General features: G+C 41.5%; 2 protein-coding genes across 4 annotated transcripts in view; one reads left to right on the top strand and one right to left on the bottom strand.

Annotated features, from left to right (window-relative positions):
- Positions 1–22,716, top strand: part of MARCH8 (membrane associated ring-CH-type finger 8) — a 116,569-nt gene that overhangs the window by 23,413 nt on the left and 70,440 nt on the right. The gene's annotated exons all lie outside the window — the stretch shown is intronic.
- LOC102426522 (heterogeneous nuclear ribonucleoprotein A1-like) lies at positions 6,297–7,635 on the bottom strand. Its single transcript, XM_006097565.3, has one exon. It carries the CDS (start codon positions 7,603–7,605, stop codon positions 6,592–6,594), a length of 1,014 nt encoding a protein of 337 aa, XP_006097627.1. The 5' UTR covers positions 7,606–7,635; the 3' UTR covers positions 6,297–6,591.

The following is a 22,716-nucleotide window of genomic DNA, read 5'->3' as shown; positions in this document are numbered from 1 at the left end:
CTGTTGCACACACATAGACCTGTGTGTTTATGCACACACACACGTACCCGCACAAACAGTCTGCTGGTGCTGAAGGCCCAGCTGGGTGCTCCCACCTTGTGCCCAGCCTCAGAAGTACCACCAGTGTAGTCATTGTGTTCACAGAGCCGCCGTCATGGTGGAGCCACCAGGATGGGCATCGTCACCAATGCTCCTCTCAGCTTTGTGGCTCACAGCTGCTGCTGCTTGTGCTGCCAGGATCTCCAGTTTTATTGTTCCACAGAGCCTTTTGGAAAAGCATCTTTAACTCTATTTGCAGCTCCCTTGTTTTATGCAGCATAGTGTGAGTGATAGACACCTGTTGTCTTCCAAGCCACACTCTGTTCTCAATGCTCTATGGCTTTCTTTGCATTAAACCTAGGCTCTTGCTTTAGAGTGAGTCCCCTGCATAACATTTCTCATGTGTTTGTTGTGTGTGTGTGTCTCTGTGTGTGTTTATGTAAACAAGCTCTTGGCAAGTCTGACCCTGCCATGAAAAAGAAAAAAGAAAAATCTATTTTTCCTGGAGTGGTTCCTGTGCAGGCTTAGCTGGGAGTTGTGCTTATTAGGAAGAATAATTTTGTATGAAAATGATTTTTCAAAGGAAGTAATTGATCAGGGTTCATCTTCCAAAGGTAGAAATGCCAAAGTTAATTAAAACTATAGTAATAGGCAGAAAGTACCATCTATCCTTTTTCTTATACGTTTGTTAAACACTTACATTATGGTAGTTATTGTTACTAAGTCATCACATCATCATCATCATTGTTATTATTTTGTAGGTCTGAATAGGCATAGTAAACTAGAAGTCTGTTGAGTAAGGCTTGGTGCAGTGCTTTCCCAAGTACCTGATCTTAGGTTGGTGCTGTGTACGTCCCAGCGGTTTTGCCGTCATTGTTATAGGAGACCGAGAGGAGTGGTAAGCCTCTGTTGAAGGTAGACATGAAAGGACTATTGCTTCTATAGTCAACGCTGCTTCATTTGACTTCTTAGCTGTGGCCGCCTCTTCTGGCCCCTCGTGCTGTTTGGAGCAATCCTGAAGCCACATCCAGCCCTGTCTGTCCCCTCTGCATCGGAGTTTTGGACCTTCTGTTCACAGTCAGACTTCTGACCTCACTGTTCCTTTAAGAACTAGTTTTTTGTTTTTAAAAAAAATATAAATGTGCTGGTTTATTGTCCTAAGAATTATACTGCAAAGGCCGTTGTGGTAGCTAGAGACATGTAGAGGATAGGAAGTATTAAGAATAAGCACCTTTTGCTTAATGGGCATAGAGTTCTAGTTTTGCAAGTTGAAAAAGTTCTGGAGATCTTTTCCTAACAATGTGAATATACAATATTTAACACTGCTAAACTATAAACCTAAAATGGTTAATTTGATACATTTTATTACTTGTTTTTTTACCACAATAAAAAAAGAATAAGTTTAATTTGTGGAATATAGATTTAAAAGATTAAATGCAGGGTTTTGGATTTTCTGTCTTATTTTTTTTGTACTTGGTAAGATTTACTCATTCGTTATCACAAATTGAATCAGCAGCCCAAAGTAATTGGAGGGTTTACCAGAGCAAGGGAGATGATTAACAAACAGAATTTATACATTTAAATGTATCGAGCACTTCCTATGTAGCAGGCTCTGTGCTTTTAGTTTATAATTTTAGAGAAATAAGGGGCATGTATTCCCAAGGGCAGACAGTGAAACAGTATAAATCAGTATTGCCACTTACGCTGAAAGAACTGTAGAAAGGAAAAATTGTGTAAACCATGAACATGTTATTATTAACTTAAAACATCTAAATGTAAAGTAATTCATCAAATTCTCAAAACTTAGTTATGGAAAATTTCAAGTATATACAAAAGTGGGGGAATACAGAGTGTCCCAAAAAAGTATACACATTTTTTTTCTGATAGCTCAATTGATATTTCTTTCTTTTCAGATTTAACCCATTGGATGAATAATTATTCAAAGTGTGTATAGATGTTTTTGGGGCATCCTGTAGTACAATGAACTAATGTGTGTCTGTACCCTATCTCTGTCCACTCACAGCCTTTAAAAGAAAAAAAAAATATATATATATATCTACATATCTATAATAATAAAAGCCTAAGATGCTAATTAGAACGGATGACCTTCTAGACAAAGCCAGGGTGGGAGGGCCAAGCCCCTTGCATGAATTTCGTGCATGAGGCCTCTAATCCTATATAATACAGAGGTAATCCTATATAATACAGAGGTAATATGCAAATTGACCATCACTCCAACACACAAGATGGCTGCCCCCATGTGGACACAAGATGGCCAGCAGGGGAGGGCAGTTGTGGGCGATCAGGCCTGCAGGGGAGGGCAGTTGGGGGTGATCAGACCTGCAGGGGAGGGCAGTTGGGGGGGACCCAGGCCTGCAGGGGAGGGCAGCTGGAGGCGACCCAAGCCTACAGGGGAGGGCAATCTGGGGGACCAGGCCTGTAGGGAAGGGCAGTTGGGGGAAACCAGGCCTACAGGGGAGGACAGTTGGGGGGGACCCAGGCCTGCAGTGGAGGGCAGTTGTGGGGGGGACCCAGGCCTGCAGGGGAGGGCAGTTGGGGGGACCAGGCCTGTAGGGGAGGGCAGTTGGGGGGGGGGCCCAGGCCTGCAGTGGAGGACAGTTGGGGGGGGACCAGGCTTGCTGGGGAGGGCAGTTGGGGGCGACCAGGCCAGCAAGGGAGGGCAGTTAGGGGTGATCAGGCCAGCAGGGGAGGGCAGTTGGAGGCGACCATGTCTGCAGAGGAGGACAGTTAGGGGTGACCAGGTCAGCAGGGGAGAGCAGTTAGGGGTGACCAGGCCGGCAGGGGAGGGCAGTTAGGGGCAATTGGGCTGGCAGGGGAGAAATTAGGGGTGAATCAGGCTGGCAGGGGAGTGGTTAGGGGGTGATCAGGCTGGCAGGCAGAAGTGGTTAGGGGCAATCAGGCAGGCAGGCAGGCAAGCAATTGGGAGCCAGCAGTCCTAGATTATGAGAGGGATATCCAACTGTCAGATGCCCACCGGGATCGGGCCTAAACGGGGAGTTGGACATCCCTCAAGGGGTCCCAGATTAGAGAGGGTGCAGGCTGGGCTGAGGGACCCACGCCCTCCCCGCCCCCCATGCACAGATTTCGTGCACCGGGCCTCTTGTGTGTGTGTGTGTGTGTGTGTGTGTGTGTGTGTGTATGTGTGTGTATGTGTGTATATATATTTGCTTTCAGGAAGGGAGCGGGAGAGAGAGGTAGAAACATCAATGATGAGAGAGAATCATTGACCAGCTGCCTCCTGCATGCCCCCAATGGGGAATTTGAGCTGCAACCCGGGCATGTGCCCTGCCCAGGAATCGAACTGTGACCTCCTGGTTCATAGTTTGATACTCAACCACTGAGCCCCACCGACTGGGCCTCACAGCCTTTTTTATTTCCTTGTACCTCCTCTCCCACTGCATTTTTGAGGCAAATTCTAGTTATTATATCATTTTAGCTAAATATTTCAGTACTTCCACTGAAAGGTAAGAGCTGTTTTCTTAAAATTAATCACAATATCACAATCACCCCTAAGTTATTTCACACTCTTTTGCAGTTGATTATATAAATCAGGGTCTAAATAAGGTCCATCTACACATTACATTCAGTTGATCTTTAAAATATTTTAACCTAATAGGTTCCTCTTATTTATTGTCTTTGTTCTTGAAATGTATTTACTGAAGAAATCCTGTCATTTTTCTTGTGGAGTTGTCTATGCAGTTTTGCTGAATGCATCCCACTGGTGTCATTTAAGATGTTTATCTGCCTCCCCACCCCTTGTTTCCTGTCAACTGAACGTTAGATTTAGAGATTCAAATTGATTTAGGTTTATTTTTGTTGCAAAAATATTTTATAGAGATACTTTCCAACAGCACATAGTGTCTGGTTGTGTTTTTCTTTGTGATTTTAGTGGCCACTTATAATTTGCACCAGCCTTATTTAGTCAGGAGTTTTCTATTCTAATTTCATCATTTCTTCTTAATTTCATTATTTATTAGCTGTGGTACTTCTATGGAGAAGTTTCTCTGTATCAATTAGTTACTCAGAGGTACACATTATACCTGAGGGAAAATAGGTTAAATGAGTGGTTCTTTCCCTTTATTTGCAACTCTTGGAGGGCCCTTAATATCTCCAAAGATGGCCAATGATGTCTTTTTTAACTTTTTAACAGTATCATTATGAACACACAAATTTTAACATATTTGATTATTTTTAAATCCATTACAGGTATTTTTATTGATTAGATTGTCCCTTTGTTGGCCAGTGAGGGTACCTTTAGGATGGTTCTTGGGTTCTTTAGACATGAACATCTTTGATGGACATTTTGATGACAAGATGTCCAGGCTCATTTTGTGCATTTTCAGTGGTTGGTCTGGAAATGGCTCTTTCTTCAGCAAGTCCTGGTTCCTTTTAGTGGGAATTTGTATTTAGGAATTACAGTCGGAATACCACAGGTTAAGTTGTTACTTATAGGCTTTTTCAGTGGACAGAGCTAGGAAAGATGTTTTTAAGAGAAAATACTTCATGAGTTTCATACTGATTTTCCCAATTCAAATTTAGGAATATACTAGTGGATTTCTATTGGGCTTTATTTTCACATTTGTATTTCATGCTGAAACCCTTGGTTCCTAATAATATTTATTCTTAGGATAGATTCCTCTAGGGCAGCGGTTCTCAACCTGTGGGTCGTGACCCCTTTGGTGGTCGAACGACCCTTTCACAGGGGTCGCCTAAGACCATCCTGCGTATCAGATATTTACATTACGATTCATAACAGTAGCAACATTACAGTTATGAAGTAGCAACGAAAATAATTTTATGGTTGGGTCACACATGAGGAACTGTATTTAAAGGGCCAGAAGGTTGAGAACCACTGCTCTAGGGATTATGCTGAAAATGTGTTTTAAGTCATTTGAAATAATTCTTTTTGCATGATTACACCACTGACTCAATATATATTTAGGTTTGTTTCATTTTTGCTTTTAATTTTTAGGGATTAAAAAGTTTTTAGATTCTCTTGTTGTTGTTATGGAAAGCACATAGTGCCAAATCTACAGAACAAAGCAGAATAAAAAAAGTCTAGCTTTGATCCTTGTTCCCTCCACTCTGTTCCTCTCCCTCGCCCCCCATTCCATTTAAACATATAAGCAAATATGTATGCATGCATGTGCACTTACATGTACTGACTGCCTGCCAACCCAATCTTAGATGAATGCTAGTAAATTATACATAATTTTCTCTCCTGGCCTTTTACTCTTTCCATTATTTCCTGGAGGTCATTTAATACAAGTATATAGAGATATCCTTTATGCTTTTTTTGCAGCTCTATCATATTTTATTGTGTGAATGTGCTGTAGTTTATTCATCCACTCCCATATTAATAGACATTTGGATTGTGGTTAGAGTCTTGCTCTTATAAATGGTGCTATAGTGAATACCTGGTACGAATATAATGTTTTTTTTTTAATTTTTGCTACCCTACAGGGGAATTTTAGTTTTAGGTAGAATAACTTGACTTCAGGAAGGATTCAGATGCAAGGTAACTGCTACTAATGGATTGTTCTGGTAGTAATGGGCAATTTGGAAGGCCAGTCTTTTGACTGAAGATATGAGTTTTTCTTTGAGCATGGGTCCATTGATTAGAATCATTGTTCTTGTATACACTATGTCCATATAGTAACTTCTGTATTTTGTAGTTTTGGTTTCTTTAAAGTAGCTTGAGACTTTAACAACTTCAAAGCAATCTGAGTACAGAATTTCCTAGTCTTTTGTAGTCTTATAACCAGTTTTTCAAAAAACTTTAAAAAAAGTAATATGCCTCTATGAATAATTTCCAAGGTATTCAACTTAGTTTTTATAGAAATAATAACTTCTTTTTTTAAGAGGATAGTAAATCGTTTATTGATTGCACATGATAATGGATGATACACAAGCTTCATATCCATCTATAATTTTACCTGGTACCATAATTCAATTTAGATATATTGCATAGGATGTGCCAAAAATCATTAATAACTAAATAAACTCCATGACTCTGCTTGGGTGACCCTTTTAATGGTGAACTCCAGGTCACAACACAGTAACTGTCAATTCAACTACAACAAAGTTTCTGAAGACAATGGCTTCTGTGCCCAAGCAGTTTGTAAATAAATTTCAAATGGAACCTGGCATCACCCTGAAGGAATTCTAGCTTCACACTGTTGGGGTAATTTACCAAGATGGCTTCAGAGCAAACTAACTTTACACAGCACATTTACAAAAAAGTCACATTTATTCAGCGTCATGATCAGACTATTACATTTAGCAATCAACAGCATGGGTGCAAAAAAAAAAAAAATCTACATTAAAACCCTTGGTTGGAATGCTTTCCACTTTCCACAGAACAGAAACTAAAATAACCTGTTATACAATTAGTCACAAATACAGTCCTCGAGTTTTTTTGCCCATTCACATGAGTATTGTCTAACACATGTCTTCTTTGTAGCAGCTAGGCCCTGCCACCACTGTGCTTGGCTGAAGTTCACAAATCTGTTGTAACCTGTAGCTTCCCTGTCACTTCTCTGGCTCTCCTCTCCTGCTAAGCTTTTGTTTCCTGGCAGTAGTTAAAACCTTTCTGCCACTGCCAAAGCTACTGCTGCTGCTGGAACCGCCATAGCCACCTTGGTTTTGTGGTTTGGCAAAGTATTGACCTCCACCACCATAAGGGCCAGAGCTTCTGCCTCCAAAGTTTCCTCCTTTCATAGGCCCAACATTTGAAGATTGATGGTTGTAATTGCCAAAATCATTGTAGCTTCCACCACCTCCAAAATTGCTTCCATCATTACCAAATCCATTATAGCCATCCCCACTGCCACCATATCCACCACCACCACGGCTGCCACCAAAGCCACCTTGACCACTGAAGTTTCCTCCACGACCAAAGTTGTCGTTTCTACCAAAACCACCTCCACGACCACCTCCGAAGTTTCCAGAACCACTTCGACCTCTTTGGCTGGACGAAGCACTAGCCATCTCTTGCTTAGATAGAGCTTTCCTTACTTCACAGTTGTGGCCATTCACAGTATGGTATTTCTGAATGACAATCTTGTCTACAGAGTCATGGTCATCAAAGGTTACAAAAGCAAAGCCTCTCTTTTTGCCACTGCCTCGGTCAGCCGTGATTTCAATCACTTCTATTTTCCCATACTGTTCAAAATAATCTCTTAGGTGATGTTCTTCAGTGTCTTCTCTAATACCACCGACAAAAATCTTTCTCACAGTTAAGTGGGCACCAGGTCTTTGAGAATCTTCTCTGGAGACAGCCCTCTTGGGTTCCACCACTCTTCTGTCCACCTTGTGTGGCCCTGCGTTCATGGCTGCATCCACCTTTTCCACAGTGGCATAGGTGACAAACCCAAAGCCTCTGGAGCGCTTGGTGTTTGGATCTCTCATCACCACACAGTCCGTGAGCGTTCCCCATTGCTCAGAATGGCTCCTCAGACTCTCATCGGTTGTTTCAAAGCTCAAACCTCCGATAATGAGCTTCCGCAGCTGCTCCGGCTCCTTGGGAGACTCAGACTTAGACATGATGACTGCAACAGGGGGAATTCCAACGATGCTTACTCCGTGGGTTCACCAGCAGAAAGGAGTGATCTAAGGAGCGTATCTCAAAATAATAACTTCTTAATGTTATAGCTACATTTTTGCTGACTTGTGATCAGTTTACATAGTATTAAGTTAAATTATGCAATTGCAATGAGTACAAGTGACATAACCAAGTTTGGGTATATGAAAAGAAACATTCCCACATAGTTTATTGATCTAGTAGGCTTTATTCAACAATTCATGAATTGGGCAGCATCCAGTCTAGCAAATAGGAAGGAGCTCCAAAGAGCTGTAAAAGCTGAGAGAGTTTTATAGACCAAAGTGAGCAGGAGTAAGAAGGTTATCTTGGGCATTACCGATTGGTTACGGCTGGCTTACTTTCCTTATATGGGGCAAAGAGACGCCTCGGAGCTGGCTTAAGTACTAATAATGGGACTAAGCTGGCCAATGCCCTTTGGGAGACCGAGGCCTTCCTTTTCTGGGAGAGCCAGCACAGAGACTCAGTTAAGTTTCGTTTTGCTGACATGGAGTTTAGCAAGAGCATCTCCATCTTGGGCCTCATCTGCTTGCTTTCAACAGGAATAAACAGACTTTTGAAATGCACTGAACTGGAGGGAGCAGAAATGCAGACATCAATGTAGTTTGTTTGCTTTTCTTGTTTATTTGTTGCTTTCAGTTTTATGTGCCACATTTGAGTGAAATCATGTGGTTTTTGACTTTTTCTCTGATTTATTTCGCTTGATAGATGATTGGATAAAGAAGATATAGTACCTAGTCCTGGCTAGGTTGCTCAGTTGGTTGAAGCGTCTTCCCGTACCATAAAAGGTTGCAGGTTCAATTCCTGGTCAGGGCATATACTTAGATTGCGGGTTCGGTCCCTAGTCAGTCACATACAGGAGGCAACCAATTGACGTTTCTCACATTGATGTTTCTCTTTCTCCTTTCCTCTCTCTCTAAAAATCAATTTAAAAAAAATATCCTCTGGTGAGGATTTAAAAAAAGATATGGTACATATATACAATAGAAAAACTACTTTGCTGTAATATAAAAATACTGTAACAACATGGATGGATCTTGAGAATATTATGCTAAGCGAAATGTATTACTTTTAAATTAGGTCTTGGGTTATTATTTTGATGATTGGCTGAAATAATTTTTGACTAGAGAGTGCTATTTAGAGGGCAAAAAAAAAAAGTAAAAATAATGGATTTCAGGATCATAGAACAAAGAGTAAACCAAAGTTTTTAATTCTACCATCCATGTGCAAATTAATATAATATTAGAATTAACCCATTCTGAATAGCCTTTAACCACCTTTGGGATTTGTCCATAGAAAAATGATGCTGATGTTGCTTTTCTCTCTTTCACCGTATTGCTGTGTTAAGAATTTATATGCATATCACAGTCAGTGAGGCAGAAGGTTAGGAAACTGGAAGAATGCACAGCTTAGTTGTAAAGAAACACCAATTACTGTTTCAGAAATATTTCACCCCTGGTCTATATAGAACACTGTAGGGACTATTAAAGAAATAGTCTGGAGAGAATTCAGCCTTTTAAGTAGACCAAGCTTTATAAGCTGCAAGGAATAATCTAAAAGTATAGAGTATATTATATTGGGGTTCTCCAAGGAAACAGAGTCAATAGGACACACACACACACACACACACACACACACACACACATTCATGCACCACTTAATGACCGGGATATGTTCTGAGAAATGCATCTTTAGGTGACTTCATCATTGTGCAGACACCATAGAGTATATTTACCTAACTAGATGGTATAGACTGCTGCACATCTATGCTATATTTGTGTGTGTGTATATTTGTATACATATGTATAGTGCGTATACATATATAGTATGTATATACACATATGTAGTGTATGTATATATGTATACATATATAGCATATGCATATATAGTGTGTATATGTAGTGTGTATGCATATATAGTGTGTATATGTAGTGTGTATATATATGTATATATGTGTGTGTGTATATATATATATCTCCACACACAAACACACACACACACACACACACACACACACACACACATACTGAGTGGCCAGATTATTATGACCACCTGACGTTTGTAGGCAAATTAGCTATATTTTTGCGCTGGAGTTGCTAGAGGGCCAGATCATTATAAATGTCTGAATACTGCAACATCACCAAGTATTGTTGCTGATCAAGTTCATCCTATCATGTTGATGGCGTATCCCAATGGAGATGGCTTCTTCCAACAAGACAATGCACCATGCCACGGTGCTCGTATTGTGCAGGAGTGGTTTCAAGAACATGAGGGAGACTTTACCTTGTTTAGGTGGCCCCCACAATCACCAGATCTCAATCCAATTGAGCATTTGTGGGACAAAGTTAAAAGAGCCATCAGGCAGCTGGTTCCACAACCATCAAATCTCACAGAACTGGACAGTGCTATTCATCAGGCATGGTGTCAGATTCCTCGCATCACCTTTCAACATCTCGTGGAGTCAATGCCAAGAAGAATTGCCACAGTATTGAAGGCAAAAGGTGGCCCAACGAAGTACTGATGGGGTGGTCATAATAATCTGGCCGGTCATAATAATCTGGCCACTCAGTATGTATATGTATGTATATATATATGTGTGTGTGTGTGTGTGTGTGTGTGTGTGTATATATATATATATATATATATAGAGAGAGAGAGAGAGAGAGAGAGAGAGAGAGAGATTGTTTTTAAGAAATTGGCTCATGCAATTATGGAGGGCAGCAAGTCCAAAATATGCATTGTAGGCTGGTAGGCTGGGAACCCAGATTCTGGAGTTTGAGCCTGGAAGAATTCTCTCTCCTTCCAGGGGCTACCAGTCTTTTTTATTAAGACTCAGATGATTAGATCAGGCCTACACAAGTTATGAAGGGTAGTCTGCTTTACTCAAAGTCTACTGACTTAAATGTTAATCACATCTAGAAATATACCTTCACAGAAACATCTAGAATAATGTTTGACCAGATAATTGGGTAATGTAGCCTAATCAAGTTGGTACATAAAATTAACCATCTCATATACTGCAGAATCGTTTTGTATATGGTTAAATGTCACACTGTAAAGAACATTGGTTAAGTGCTGTGGCTGGTAAGAAAGGGGCGGGGGAACTTGCTTTGCTGTTTACAGGCATACCTTAGGGATATTATGGTTCAGTTCCAGCGAGTTATAATCTTTTTTGCTGGTGGAGGGTCTTGCCTTCAATTTGTAAAAAACACAACACTGTGAAGCATAAGAAGGCGATGCGCAATGAAACGAGGTAGGCCTGTATTTGCTCACAGAGGAGATGAGCTTTGAGATGCTCATCTCAGGGACTTTTTGAAGGCCAGGGAGTTTGGGGGCTGGTGGGCAGAGTGTGGAGAGCATCCCAAGAGGGTGGGTCAGAAGGAGCTGGGTAGAGTTGACCATGGCATTTGAAGAAAATGTGCCCTGTCCGGCAGACATATCTCAGACAGTGGGGGAGGTAAGAGTGAATAGGCGAGGCGAGCTCTGCTCTGGTTTCTCACCTTACTGCTTAAGCAGAGAAGACACTCCAGCTGGAGGTGACGGCTGGTGCAGGGTGTCCGCAGGGCCAGCAGTACATGCTACATTACATAGTGTGATGTCCCGAGAATTCCTTTTGCAGGAACCACTTCAAATGAAATATAACTGCCTTAGCTTTTCTGTTATAAAACGTGGACAAAATTCTTTTCCTCTATCAACTTAATAAAGATGCTTCAAAAGATCCACGTGTTTGTGAAGAAACGAGATCTTCAAGTGGTGTGAATTGTTGCCAGAAGTATTTCTAGTTTCTGAACCTTGAAATATTTTGGATCCGTTATTCTGAAGTAGAAATAGAGCCCAGAGCTGACCTCCCCCCGCCCCAAGGTACAAGTTAAAGAACATAATTTTTTAGATGTACTAGTAATAAGCATAAAAATACTTTATCATTAAAACTACCAGTAAAAATAATTATTATTAGAAAACTAACAAAAACAATATGTGGTAAATGGATGAAAAGGGCCCCTAGTGAATCACCTCCCCATGTCTCCGCCCCTGGCATTGCGACTGCTTGTTTCTCCCATAGAGCAGTAGGGTCTGTTTTCCTACCCTTGACTCTGGGCTTAGCCATGTGACTTGAACTGGCCAGTGGGACACCAGCAGATCCGCTGCAAGCAGAGGCGCCATGTGCAGTGTGCCAGCCTCTTGGGAGGCTGCGGCCACTGGAGAAGCCTGGGAGGAAGGCTGCATGGAAAGGGAGGCCCAGCTTTTCCTCCCTGAGCTCAGTCCCCCGCTGACCTGGGCCCAGTGCAGCATGGGGAAGTCAGATCAGAGCATCCGAAGAGCTGCCCAGCCAACCCATGGAATTGTGAGAAACAGGAAATCATTGCTGTTTAAGCAACTAAGTTTTGGGTAGTTTGTTTCCCAGCAACAGCAAACAGAACTGTCCTGTGATAAATGGCTGGAATCTATGCCTGTAACTAATCATGGCTTCATTACCGTGAACCTTCAAGGAGTCCACAGTCCAGGGAGGGAGGCAGAAATGTAGCAGGCCTGCTTCCTTACATGTCGTGAATGCCCAGGAAGGCTCTGGGCAGCCGTGTCCTTGAGCTCTGCTCCATCCTCTTTCTGCACCTGTAAGGGTCGGATCCTGTTGCCTGCAGGGCAGCACTGGCGAGCACGTGGTGCACCTAGAGGAAGTAGACGGTTTCTGTTCTCAGTGAGGTGGTTTCCATCTCTCAAGTCACTCAGACCTGCACTTCCGTTTCTTGTCAGTGAAATGCTAAAAGGACCGCAACAAATCTCCTCTTTCCCTTTTGTTAACTCTGAGTCTTTTCAGTATTCTTGTACTTGTCCTGTTAGCAAGGGAATATGCATGGCTATTCCATAACTTTCCTCAGGTTCAGAATCTTCTGGAAAATGTAAACACTAGACCAGTCATCATGCTTGGCTCCCCTACTTTACACACATGGTGGAGTGGTTCTACTGAGGTCTCCCTTCGTCATTGGAGAAGCCATGATGGAGGCGGTGTCGCGAGCTCAGTCCCGCCTGCCCACATTGTCTTCTCAGTCACTGTGATCAGCCTTGGCTCCTCTCTGTTGCCCCTCCTTGGGATTCCTCGTTGCACATACTGCCCTTCAGTCTGCAGCATGTCTCCTCTCCTGGCTATGCCCTTGCCTTTGGCCAAGGACTCACAGCACCAGGCCCATCAGTTTCCCTTAGGGGCCCATTCTCCTCCCACTGGGCAACATAGCTGGTCAAATCTGGAGTTCATTCTGCTCCTCTTCTTGGCTCCAGCCTTTGAAGTTGCACATTGGAAAATTACCTTGAATAAACTACTGAATAGTTTAAAGATATGGCTATAGTTTTATCTATCTATCTATCTATCTATCTATCATCTATCTATCTATCTATCTATCTATCTATCTATCTATCTATCTATCTATCTATCCATCCATCCATCCATCCATCCCCAGCGACCGGAATGGTGGAACAACTGGAATAACCAGAAAGACTGGTGGCTATACGTGCACTGTGGCAGCCAACCGGCCTGATTCTGGCCCGATCAGCTCCCCACCAGCTGGCCAGGCCCCCAATTGCATCCCCCCCCCCAGTCAGGGGTGGAGCCGGCCAGCCAACCGCCCATGGCTTTCCCCAAGGCTGGCCCTGCCGATGGGCCTCAAATGGGGTGGGCCAGCCAGACCCAACTTGTGCATGAATTCATGCACTGGGCCTCTAGTATAATAATAGTTACAAGATGGACTATAGTTTTAAAATACAATATCTTAAATATAATATCACTGTGTCTTGTGATACAAATTTTCAAGTGAACTTGAATTGATACATTTAAATATCTGTTATCAATTGGACTCAGCTATTTTGAGGCACATCCTAACTACCTTAAATATCTACTTTTGAAATATCTAAATTACTATCTTTCTCAAAATTAAGTATACCAATTACTTCGGTCAAATGTCCCTCCATATAGACAAATGTGCAGCAAAAAGCCCGTATCTAACACTTTGAATGTGGAGTCCATCTTTATTATTCATGGCAATTTTAATAATTACCATAACAAAGCGAGCAACACACCAGGTTTTATCTTTGTCTTTCCAACAATTGTGCCACAGTGAGATAAAAGCATAAGGGAACAACAAATCAATATCTCCCTTTCAAATTAATCAATAAATAGAAAATTTAAAAAGGTACTCAGTTACCATTAAAAAATAGAAGAAAACAAAAAAAGGAAAAAAAGAAAAGTAAAACCTGCTTAGTTCACTTTGTAAGTTGCCTCGGGCTGTCATATCTGTGACATGTCTGTGAAGCCTGAGCAAGCTGCTTACCTTCTCTAAGCCATGTGTAAAGTGGAGATAAAGGTTTCCCTGCCACTGGCGCTGCTGTGAGAGAAGTAATTCACGCAGAGCACTTACAGTTTGTTGATGCTTTCTTCTGTTGTATTTTCTTACAGTGTTATTATTTACAGGTAGCATTTCTGTACTTTTCAGTTTGTTTCTCTTGCTTTGTTATCTGTTTAAAGTGTTTGACAAGAAAAAATATTCTGTTATGTTCTAACTTAAATTATAGCGGCCAGAGAGTGAGAGAAAGCGACGGAACAGTAGCCTGTTAATAGCTGTGGAGGAACTAACAAAAGACTGCTCGTGTCTGGCTGTTGCAATTTTGGATTACCTTACGGGTGGCTATGTCTGCGATTATCCAAAAGAGAGACTAGCAGGCGCCACCACCCCAGGAGCCTCTGCTGCTGCTTCTTCCTCTTTTTTATTGCTCATGGTAAAGTTTTACTTAAAACATAACTATAAGCGATCCAAACGCAGCAAGAAGACCCTGTAGGCATCCCATTTTCACAGTTCCCTAATTTTTTAAAAAAATTCTTTATTGCTTAAAGTATTACATATAGTATTGTATACATATGTCTCCTTTTTTCTCCATGACCTCTCCCTGGCCACCCCCATCCCCAGGACATGGTCCTCTGCTTCTTACTCACATGTGAGCTTTCCAGTCTTGCCCACAGCCTACCCAAGGGAGCAAACACTTCTTCCTTGGACTCTGCATCTACCTCAGAACTGCCTGCTTCAGCTCCCCCCCTTCTCCACCCCCCCCCCCCGTTGTCTAGAGCTAATATAAATTCTTTCAGAAAGGCTTACATTCTCTCCCCGACCCCCTTACTTGGTATATAAAAATGCTCAACAGACTCTAGGGCACTGGACATGTCTTTTCACCTAGCCATGCCCTTGGCGGTTCAGACTTCCTGCCCAAGGACCTACCTGGTTTTTCTCCCCAGCCATGGCTTAATAAATCCTTTCTTTTATAAAAGACTTTCAGCCAGGGAAGTTACATTTTGGTTCAATGTGTTTATATTTTGGATTTCATTTTCCATTTATCTTTAGCATTTTTTATTCCTTTATGCAACATTGTTCTTGCTTTTTATTATCTGTAGTCATGCTCCAAATTATTCTAGGGGATTTTAAAAAATTGTATTTATTAAATTGATTGGGGTGACATTGGTCAGCATATAGGTTTCATGTGTGGGTTTTTATGTTATAAGATCTGTATAGTGCACCCTGTGCCCACCACCCAAAGTCAAATCTTCTCCTGTCACCTTATATTAGGACCCCTTCTCCCCCCACCCCCTTCCCTCTGGCAACTGCTGTTTGTGTTCATAAGTTTCAGTTTTATATCTCACATATGAGTGAAATCATATAGTTCTTAGCTTTTCTGACTGGCTTATTTCACTTAGCATAATGTTTCCAAGGTCCTTCCATTTTATTGCAAATGGCGCTATTTCATCCTTTCTATGGCTGAGTAGTATTCCATTGTGTACACACATCACATCTTCTTTACCCAGTCCTCTCTCTCAGGACACTTCAGTTGTGTCCATGTCTTGGCCACTGTGAATAATACTCAGTGAACATAGGGGCACATATATCTTTGCGAATACATGATTTTGAGTTTTTCAGAGATATACTCAGGAGTGGGAATGCTGGGTTGTATGGTAGCTCTATTCCTTTTTTTGAGGAATTGCCAGACTGCTTTCCATAGTGGTGTACCAGTCTGCATTCCCAACAGCAGTGAATGAGCGTTCCCTTTTTCCCACAATCTCTCCAATATTTGTTATTGCTTGTCTTGTTGATAATGGGCACTCTAACAGGTGTGAGGTGGTATCTCATTGTAGTTTTGATTTGCATTTCCCTAATTGCCAGTGAGGTGAACATCTTTTCATATATCTACTGACTGTTCATATGTCTTCTTGGGAGAGGTATTTCCAGGTCTTCTGTCCTCTTTTGATTGGGTTGTTTGTTTGTTTGGTGTTGAGATTTACAAGTTTGGGAATTAAACCTTTGTCGGAGTGAATGTTTGCAAATATCATCTCCCATCTAGCTGACCGCCTCTTTGATTTGTTGTCAGTTTCTTTTGCTGTGCAGAAGCTTTTTAGTTTGATATAGTCCCATTCATTTATTTTTGCACTTACTTGCCTTTGGCGTCAAGTTCATACGATGTTCTCTATGACCAGGTCCATAAGTTTGGTACCTATGTCATCTTCTATGTAACTTACTGTTTCAAGTGTTACATTTAGGTCTTTGATCCATTTTGAATTAATTCTTGTACATGGGGACAAACTGTAATTCAGTTTCATTCGTTTGCATGTGGCTTTTCAGTTTTCCTGGCACCATTTATTGAAGAGAGGTTATCTTTACTCCATTGTGTGTGTGTGTCTGGCTCCTTTGTCAAAAATTATCTGTCCATATACATGTGCTTTTATAGGTGGGCTCTCTATTTTGTTTCATTGATCTGTGTGTCTGTTTCTCTGTTATTACCATGCTGTTTTGTATATAGTAGCTTTGGAGTATAATTTGAAGTCAGGTAGTGTGATACCTCCAACTTTGTTTCCCCCCGCCCCTCAGGATTGCTTTGACTATTCAGGGTCTTTTGTGGTTCCATACAAATCTGATGATTTCTCGTTCTATTTCTTTAAAAACTGTCATTGGGATTTTGACGGAGATTACATTAAATATATATATTGTTTCGGGTAATATGGACATTTTAACTATGTTGATTCTTTCAATCTATGAACATGGAATATTTTTCCATTTTGCTGTGTCTTTTTCAATCTCTTTTAATAATGCTTTGCAATTTTTCAGTATATAGGTCTTTCACATTCTTTGTTACGTTTATTCCTAGGTATTTTATTCTTTTGGTTGCAATTGCAAAAGGAGTTGTGTTTTTTTTTTTTTTTCATTTCTTTTTCTGAAGTTTGGTTGTGAGTGTACAGGAAGGGAATGGATTTTTGCACATTGATTTTGTGTTTTTCACCATTGAGTATGATGTTAGCTGAGGTTTATCATATATGGCTTATATTATGTACTTTCCTTCTATTCCTATTTTTATTGAGTGTTTTAATCATAAATGGATGTTGTACCTTATCAAATGATTTCTCTATATGTATTGATAAGATCATATGATTTTTATCCTTTTCTTTGTCAATGTGGTGTATTACGTTGATGGATTTTGCGAATGTTGAGCCATCCTTGTGTTCCTGGAATGAACCCCACTTGATTGTGATGTATTTTTTTGATGTACTGTTGTATTCGACTTGCTAGTATTTTGTTTAGGGTTTTTGCATTGTTATTCATCAGAGATATTGGTCTGTAGTTTTCGTTTTTTGTGTTATCTTTTCCAGGTTTTGGTATCAGGGTTATATTGGCCTCGTAGAATGTGTTAGGAAGATTGCCTCTTCTTCAATTTTTGGGAAGAGCTTGAGAAGGATAGGTTTTAATTCTTCTTTGAACATTTGGTAGAATTCACTGGTGAAGCCATCTGGTCCTGGACTTTTTTTGGGGTGGTGGTGTTTGATGGTTATTTCAATTTTCTCACTGCTGATTGGTCTATTTAGATTTTCCAATTCTTCATGATTTAGTCTAGGAAGGTTATATATTTCTAGGAACTTACCCATTTCTTCTAGGTTATTGAATTTGGTGGCATAAAGTCTTTCATAATATTCTGGTATGAGATCCTTTGTATATCTGTGATGTCTGTGGTGACTTCTCCTCTTTCTGATTTTGTTTATATGGGTCTTTTCCCTTTTTCCTTAGTGAGTCTATCGAGGGGTTTGTCAATTTTATTAATCTTTTCAAAGAACCACTCTTTGTTTTATTTTTTTTATAGTCTTGTTCTCTATTTCATTAAATTCTGCTCTAATTTTTATTATTTCCTTTCTTCTGCTAACTTTGGGTTGTATTTGTTCTTTTTCTAGTTCTTTAAGATGTGATGTTAGGTTGTTTACTTGGGATTTCTCTTGTTTCTTGACATAGGCCTGTAATAATATAAACTTCCCTTTTATTACTGCTTTGGCTGCATCTCAGCGGTTTTGATATGTTGTGTTATCATTCTCATTTGTCTCTGTATATCTTTTTTAAAATATATTTTATTGATTTTTTACAGAGAGGAAGGGAGAGGGATAGAGAGTTAGAAACATCGATGAGAGAGAAACATCGATCAGCTGCCTCCTGCACACTCCCTACTGGGGATGTGCCTGCAACCAAAGTACATGCCCTTGCTGGAATCGAACCTGGGACCTTTGAGTCCGCAGACGGACACTCTATCCACTGAGCCAAACTGGTCAGGGCTCTGTATATCTTTTTATCTCATCTTTTGTTTCTTCTTTGACCCAGTCAGTTTTTACTGGGCGTGTTAAGTATGTTGTTTAATCGCCATGGATTTTTGGGTTTCTTTACTTCCTTTTTGCAGTTGATTTCCAATTTCAAGACATCATGGTCAGAAAATATGTTTGGTATCATTTCAATCCTTTTGAATTTGTTCATGCTCGTTTGGTGACCCAACATATGGTCTATCCTTGAGAATGTTCCATGTGTGCTGGAGAAGAATGTATAGTCTGATCTGGGATGAAAGGTTTTGTAAATGTCAACTGTGTCCATTGGTCTGGTGCTTCATTTAAGGCTGATATTTCTGTATTGAGTTTATGTTTGGTGGTTCTGTCTGGAGCTGTCAGTGTAGTATTAAGGACTCCAACTATGATTATGTTTTGAACTTTCTCCCTTTAGTTCTGTGAGTAGTTTTATATATTTAGGTGCTACCTGTTTGGGTACATATATATTAAGTGTTATATTTTCTTGATGTACTGTAGGGGACTTTTAAAACTAACAGAGTCTTTTGTTTCTGTTAAATTTTAGTCTATGGGATATGTTTGTGTGTTTTATGGTTTTTTTTCCTCACTTTTGTTAATTGCATATATATTTTCTGGTAGTTACTGCTTTATTGAACTACATTTGACATTTTCAATTCATTTTTATATTTTTAAATAAGCTTGTAGTGCTAACACATCAGCTCTATATTACAAAGCTTTGTCTTAGACTTCTTTTTAATGGGGGTGTGCAGAGACCTTATGGTGTTACTCTACCATCTTCCCTAAAATTCTCAGAACTTTTAAGTTTAACTTTGGCCTCTATTTCAATAAAGGGTAGAAGTAAGGTAATCTTTATATGCCTAAGGTTTGTGCTTTGTTACCCGGTGGTCTACTGAGTGTCGGACAATGGCCCAGATGTGAGCTGCCTGTGGGAGAGCTGTTTTTCCTGCTGTTATAGGACAGAAGTAATTCATCCACCCTCATTAGCAGAGCCAAGCACTAAACACCGAGAACTGCAGTGGAGAGAGATTGGCTATTTTATTATGAATGGTGCTGTTGCGGGAGAATAGAGTGGGTGGAATGCCAGGGGAAACGGGGCTCTTGCAGTATCTTCAGCAGGGCCAAACAACAGCCAGTGCGCACAGTCTGCCTCGGGTCCCAGGTGGCTACTAGCCCGCATGGTTGTGTGTTCCTGGGCAGGAGTGAACACGAACAAACTGGTAAGTGTGGGATAGCGAGCCAGAGAGAGAGAGAGAGCTTCTTTGTTCACCTGGGGAGTATGTATTCTCAGGCTTGGGAGGAACCAGCAGCTTTTCAAAAATAACCAATCAGCTTCCCAAACTTTTGAGGGCTTGCATGGGGTCCACCCCCTGAAGAATGATGCCTCCCAGATAGGACTTGCTGCAGGTGGTAGGACAGTGCAGGTGTCTGACAGGTGGGGTCAGACCAGACCTGGGTTCAGCAATCTGGGTACTTGGGTTCTGGCTAGGAAAGAATTCAGAGCCAAGACCCAAACTGTACGAAAACATTTATTTGGTAAATCACCTAGGTAAAAAAAGTGATTCTGGAAAAAATGGTTTTAGGAAACAAGTTATAGAGGTAAAGGAAGGGCCCTTGGAGCTTGGGAGTGAGGAAGCCAAATGGTAACATGCCTGGGGCAGGGGGGGAGAGGGAGAGGGAGGGAGAGGGGGACGGCATGGGTGTGCTCCGAGGAGGGAGTGCTCTGGGTTCTCCGTCCTAGAGTTTTAGGGTGGAGATTTTAGGGGAGATCCCAGGGGAAGATCTCAGTAGCGTATTCAGCAGTTTTCCAGGTGTGTCCTTTCAGGATTGTGGTCTCCACTGATTGATTGGCGGCACCAGGGCAGGGGGTCATTATTCAGTGCGGCTGGTCCTGAGGCTGGTTTTGTTGCTTATTTCAGTCTGGAGCTGAAATACAACTTGAGACAGATGTTATCTCTAGGGAGGAAAGGTCGGGGGGGTCCAAACCCCTTGACCTGCTATATGCTAGGGGAGGAAAGGTCACTCTCGGAGTGAGGTCCCACCCTGGTGACCTGTACCTGGCCCATAGTCCTTGCTCTGCTCACTTCTGTCTAACTGCCTGCCACAGACTTACCTCTAGGGTCAAGCACCTCCTCCTGCACCGTTGTGAATTGATTGCGCCTGTCCTTCTCTCCCGCTGCTCCCCTCTCCCCCCCACACAGTCGTGTACTGGAGGGGAGGTGTGTTGTACTGGAGGGGAGGTGTGTTGTACTGGAGGGGAGGTGTGTTGTACTGGAGGGGAGGTGTGTTGTACTGGAGGGGGAGGTGTGTTGTACTGGAGGGGGAGGTGTGTTGTACTGGAGGGGAGGTGTGTTGTACTGGAGGGGAGGTGTGTTGTACTGGAGGGGGAGGTGTGTTGTACTGGAGGGGAGGTGTGTTGTACTGGAGGGGAGGTGTGTTGTACTGGAGGGGAGGTGTGTTGTACTGGAGGGGGAGGTGTGTTAATCCTCTTGGACGGACAATGCTTTGATTCGTGGGTGTGCGCTGCAGCTTGCTGGTGAAGCGCACAGGCTCAGTGTCCAGACTCCCCTTGGCTTCTTTTTCTTCATTAGCACGGAGCTGACTACGGTAACCGATGCGTCTTCAGTGACCTGCTACTTACTCTGCACTGGAGTTTTGACTCAAACATTGAAATTTCTCTTCTGTAACTTATGAGATTTAAGTTTTCCACTGTCTTAAAGAGCTTTTATCAGTAATTCTTAACAGCTTATAATGTGGTCATTTAGAATTATTCTTAAAGATAGTTGGATCACATTTTACTGTATTTTTATGGACCAAAGCCTCATGTTAACCTGACAAACTCAGGGAAGGCCTGCGTGACGGCCTTATAAACTCAGAGATGGAAAGGAACCACAGGATGGTCTGAAATTAAAACTTCCTACTATAAGCAAGTCATGCCAGGTAGTCATGTTCTAGGCCAGTTATCTCCCTGACAAAGGTCAGTCTTTACCTAACTGAGCCTATCTATTGTTTTTTTGCATCTAGGTAACATACCTTTTCCTTTTTCCCCTGACCTTTCAGTGCACAACCACCTACACCAGAACAGAGACCACAAATCCCCTCATTGTTACTGTTATGTTGTTAACTGTTAACTATCCTATACCCACAAATGTAAAATAAGCATGTTTGTATCACTTGTCTAACTCACTAATCATCAGAGAGATGCAAATTAAAACCCCGTGAGATATCACGTCACACCTGTCAGAATGCCTACCATCAATCAATATACAAGTGCTGGTGAGGATGTGGAGAAAAGGGAACCCTCGTGCACTGCTGGTGGGAATGCAGACTGGTGCTCCCACTGTGGAAAACAGTATGGAGTTTTCTCAAAAAATTTAAAATGGAACTTCTTTTGACCTAGTGATCCCACTTCTGGGAATATATTAGAAGAAACCCGAAACACTAATTTGAAAGAATTATGCACCCCTATGTTCAGTGCAACATTATTTACAATAGCCAGGATCTGGAAACAGCCTAAGTGCCCATCAGTAGATGAGTGGATAAAAATGCTGTGGTACATTTTCACAATGGAATACTACCCGGCTGTTAAAAAGAAGGAAATCTCACCTTTTGTGACAGCATAGATAGACTTGGAGATTATTATGCTAAGTGAAGTAAGTCAGTCAAAGAAAGACAAATACCATATGATCTCACTTATATGTGGAATCTAATGAACAAAATAAATTGACAAGCAAAATAGATACAGGCATGGATACATGGAACAGACTGACAGCTGTCAGAGGGGAGGGAGTTTGGGGGGCTGGATGACAGAAGGTGAAGGTATTAAGCAAGAAAACATATATATAACACATAGACACAGACAACAGTGTGGTGATAGGCAGAGGGAAGGAGGATTGGGGGTAGGTGGAGGCGGGCAAAAAGGGGGGAATAGGGATGGAAAGAGACTTTGCTTGGGACGATGGGCACACAATGCAGTGTGCAGATGATGTCTGTTGGGTCACATACTTGAAACTTACATGGTTTTTTGAACCAATGTCACACCAACAAATTCAATTAAAAATAAAGCTGTAGTACGTTTACACAGTGGAATACTACTGTACTACTTGGCCCTAAGAAAGGAAGGAGCCCAGCTGGTGTGGCTCAGGGTTTGAGCCATGAACGAAGAGGTCACTGGCTCGACCTCCAGGAGGGGGTGTGCAGGAGGTAGCTGATCGATGTTTCTATCTCTCTATCCCTCTCCCTTCCTCTCTCTTAAAAAAAAATCAATAAAACATTTTTTTTTTTTAAAAAAAAGAAGGAAATCTTATCCTTTGCAACTGCATGGATAGACCTGGAGAGTATTATGGTAAGTGAAATAAGCTAGCTAGGCAGAGAAAGACAATACCATGTGATTTCACTGATATGTGTAATCTAGTGAATAAAG

This window comes from Myotis lucifugus, unplaced genomic scaffold, assembly GCF_000147115.1.
Source record: "Myotis lucifugus unplaced genomic scaffold, Myoluc2.0 scaffold_206, whole genome shotgun sequence".
Taxonomy (NCBI): domain Eukaryota; kingdom Metazoa; phylum Chordata; class Mammalia; order Chiroptera; family Vespertilionidae; genus Myotis; species Myotis lucifugus.
This window is presented reverse-complemented; position numbering and strand designations above follow the sequence as displayed.